Genomic DNA, 2245 nt, shown 5'->3' on the forward strand with positions numbered 1-2245 from the left:
TAAATCTAACATGTTATACATCTTATGATGAATTACTTAATGAAAAAGATACTGAATTGAAAGATTATCAAAAGCAGCTTCCAATACAAACTAAAGTTGTTGAAGAAGTAAAATCTTTAAATCCTAAAAAAACTATTGAATTGCCTAGNAGAATGGAAAGAATTAGATCATCTTTGTGGAATTCAGATCAAAAATGATTATTTACCTATAAAATTTAAAGCATTAATTAACTCTGGAAAACTTGTTTTCCTATTTCAATTTAATGGTCCAAATGGATTTATTAGTAATCTAAGTAGAGCAAATGCTCACGTAAGTATACTTTCAGCTAGGGTAACTTACGATTCAAGCACTATTATAAATATTAATTTGGAAGATTTTATTCAAGAATACCATCATTGTTCTCTTTGTAAACCAACTTTTGATTACAAAAATTCTATTTTAATGTGTAATCAGAAACTTCTAAAGCTTTCTCTTACTGTTAATAATATATGCGATGCTGTTAAACACAAGCTTAAGATGTAAAAAGAATCAAATAATTCTAGTTTGAATTTTCCTCAACAAACTGAAATCTCTTTGTTATTTATATACTTAAATACATCAAAGTTATCTTTATTATCTTCAAACCATCCAAGCTTATCAGATACCAGATGATGATTTTTGCAATTATCACATCTAATTATGACAATCCCTTCATTATAAGCCTTCTTGCTAAACTTTTTTGTAATCTTGCTATTACAAACATTACATACACAACTAAAAACATACAATCCATCTTCTCCATAATCCAAAGTACCCTGAATATTATTTAGATCCACCTTCTCTTGATTATCTTTTAATTCATTATTATCGTAATTTGAGTAAGCTTGTTTCGACTTTATTTCCATCTTACTCTCTGTAAATTTATTGTTTATTGTTGAAATAAATTTCTTACATGATGTTGGCATTGTAAAGCTTCTCACAAAAGTATTCGTAATCCATTGATTGCTTCTTATTCTTCCAAATATGTCTCCCCCACTTTTAAAAACTAACCTTCTAGTAATTAGAGGTAATGAAGTTCCTAGAACTCTTCTTGCCATTACAAAATTTTGTGGTTGAATCATCATTTTATGAACCAATCAAAAATTATATAGGATCAAAAATTTAACCCATTAAGAAGCCCTTAAAGTCCATTACTATGAAAATTTATTCCCTAACATTATTTTCTTCATATAATATTAATAATCTAAATAAATATATTTCCCGCCATTTGGCGGCAAGTCAAAAATTACATTAACAAAAATGTGCACATTAATAATAATTAAAAAATTGAGTTAAAAAAAAATTGAAAAAGGATAATAATTTAAAGAATGAAACTAAAAACTTAGAACCGTAATTACCTAAAATTTAAATTATCTTCATTATTATTTTTGTATATTGTTCCAATGTGCATACACAAATAAAAAATGCATGTCTAAAAATACCGTACAGGATAAAATAATGTATAAATGTAAATATTAGACAAAACGTGAATAAAATAAAATTTATTTCATTTTAAGATAAACTAAGATTCTATTTTAAGTAGAATCACAAATTTTACTGTTTGAAAAAACAGGGCTAATTTCAGCTTTGGAATTTATTTATTAAAATCTACAATATTATTGAATAATTTAGAGTTGTTGACAAATTAAAAATGACGGGTGAATTAGTTTCCAGATTACAAAGAGTGAGAGCTCAGATGGATGACCATGCAGTTCATTATGTAGGAGGAGGTGAATCTTCAAGAGCTGATGCAAGAAATTCAGTCTTTAAGCTTAAATGGAAATTTGCAACAATGCCAGATAAGAACAAGATAAAGATTGCAATGGATATGCATGGCCATGTTTTAGGAGAGCAGGATCCTTCAGATGATGAGGCATGGGGTAACTGGAATACAAGCAAATTAAAACAGTGTAAAATGGTTGGTAAACTAGAGCAAACAAAAGATATTGGTAGTGTTTTAGTTTCTGAATTTGAAAATGTAACCAAGACAGAAAAGGAAATGGAAGCAAAAGGTTTGATTAATACACCATATTTGAACGAAAAAAGTGAAACAGAGAAAAGAGATGAAATTTTGAGAGAAGAAGAAGCTTCATCATCTTCTTCTGATGATGAATATTCTCAAAAAGACAAGAATGGTGTACAAAGATTCAACACATTACAGAAAGAGTTTATGCTCCAAAACTTGACAGAATGGTATAGAGAAATTGTTAAGCAGTATAAAGAAGGA

General features: G+C 27.9%; 3 protein-coding genes across 3 annotated transcripts; 2 read left to right on the top strand and 1 right to left on the bottom strand.

Moving 5' to 3' along the window:
• The first annotated feature begins 441 nt into the window (after nucleotides 1-441).
• Chro.50486 (hypothetical protein) lies at nucleotides 442-522 on the top strand. Its single annotated transcript, XM_660054.1, has 1 exon — nucleotides 442-522. The coding sequence occupies one exon, from the start codon at nucleotides 442-444 to the stop codon at nucleotides 520-522; it is 81 nt and encodes a 26-aa protein (XP_665146.1).
• Nucleotides 523-554: 32 nt separating this feature from the next.
• Nucleotides 555-1103, bottom strand: Chro.50487 (hypothetical protein). Its single annotated transcript, XM_660055.1, has 1 exon — nucleotides 555-1103. One exon carries the CDS (start codon nucleotides 1101-1103, stop codon nucleotides 555-557), a length of 549 nt encoding a protein of 182 aa, XP_665147.1.
• A 566-nt stretch (nucleotides 1104-1669) lies between these two features.
• Chro.50488 (hypothetical protein) lies at nucleotides 1670-2245 on the top strand (the record flags this gene model as incomplete). The annotated part of the gene is made up of 1 exon (XM_660056.1): nucleotides 1670-2245. A coding segment is annotated over one exon (576 nt), but the record flags the coding sequence as incomplete, so codon positions are not given.

Source organism: Cryptosporidium hominis (assembly GCF_000006425.1).
Source record: "Cryptosporidium hominis TU502 chromosome 5 CHRO015181, whole genome shotgun sequence".
In the NCBI taxonomy this organism is placed as follows: domain Eukaryota; phylum Apicomplexa; class Conoidasida; order Eucoccidiorida; family Cryptosporidiidae; genus Cryptosporidium; species Cryptosporidium hominis.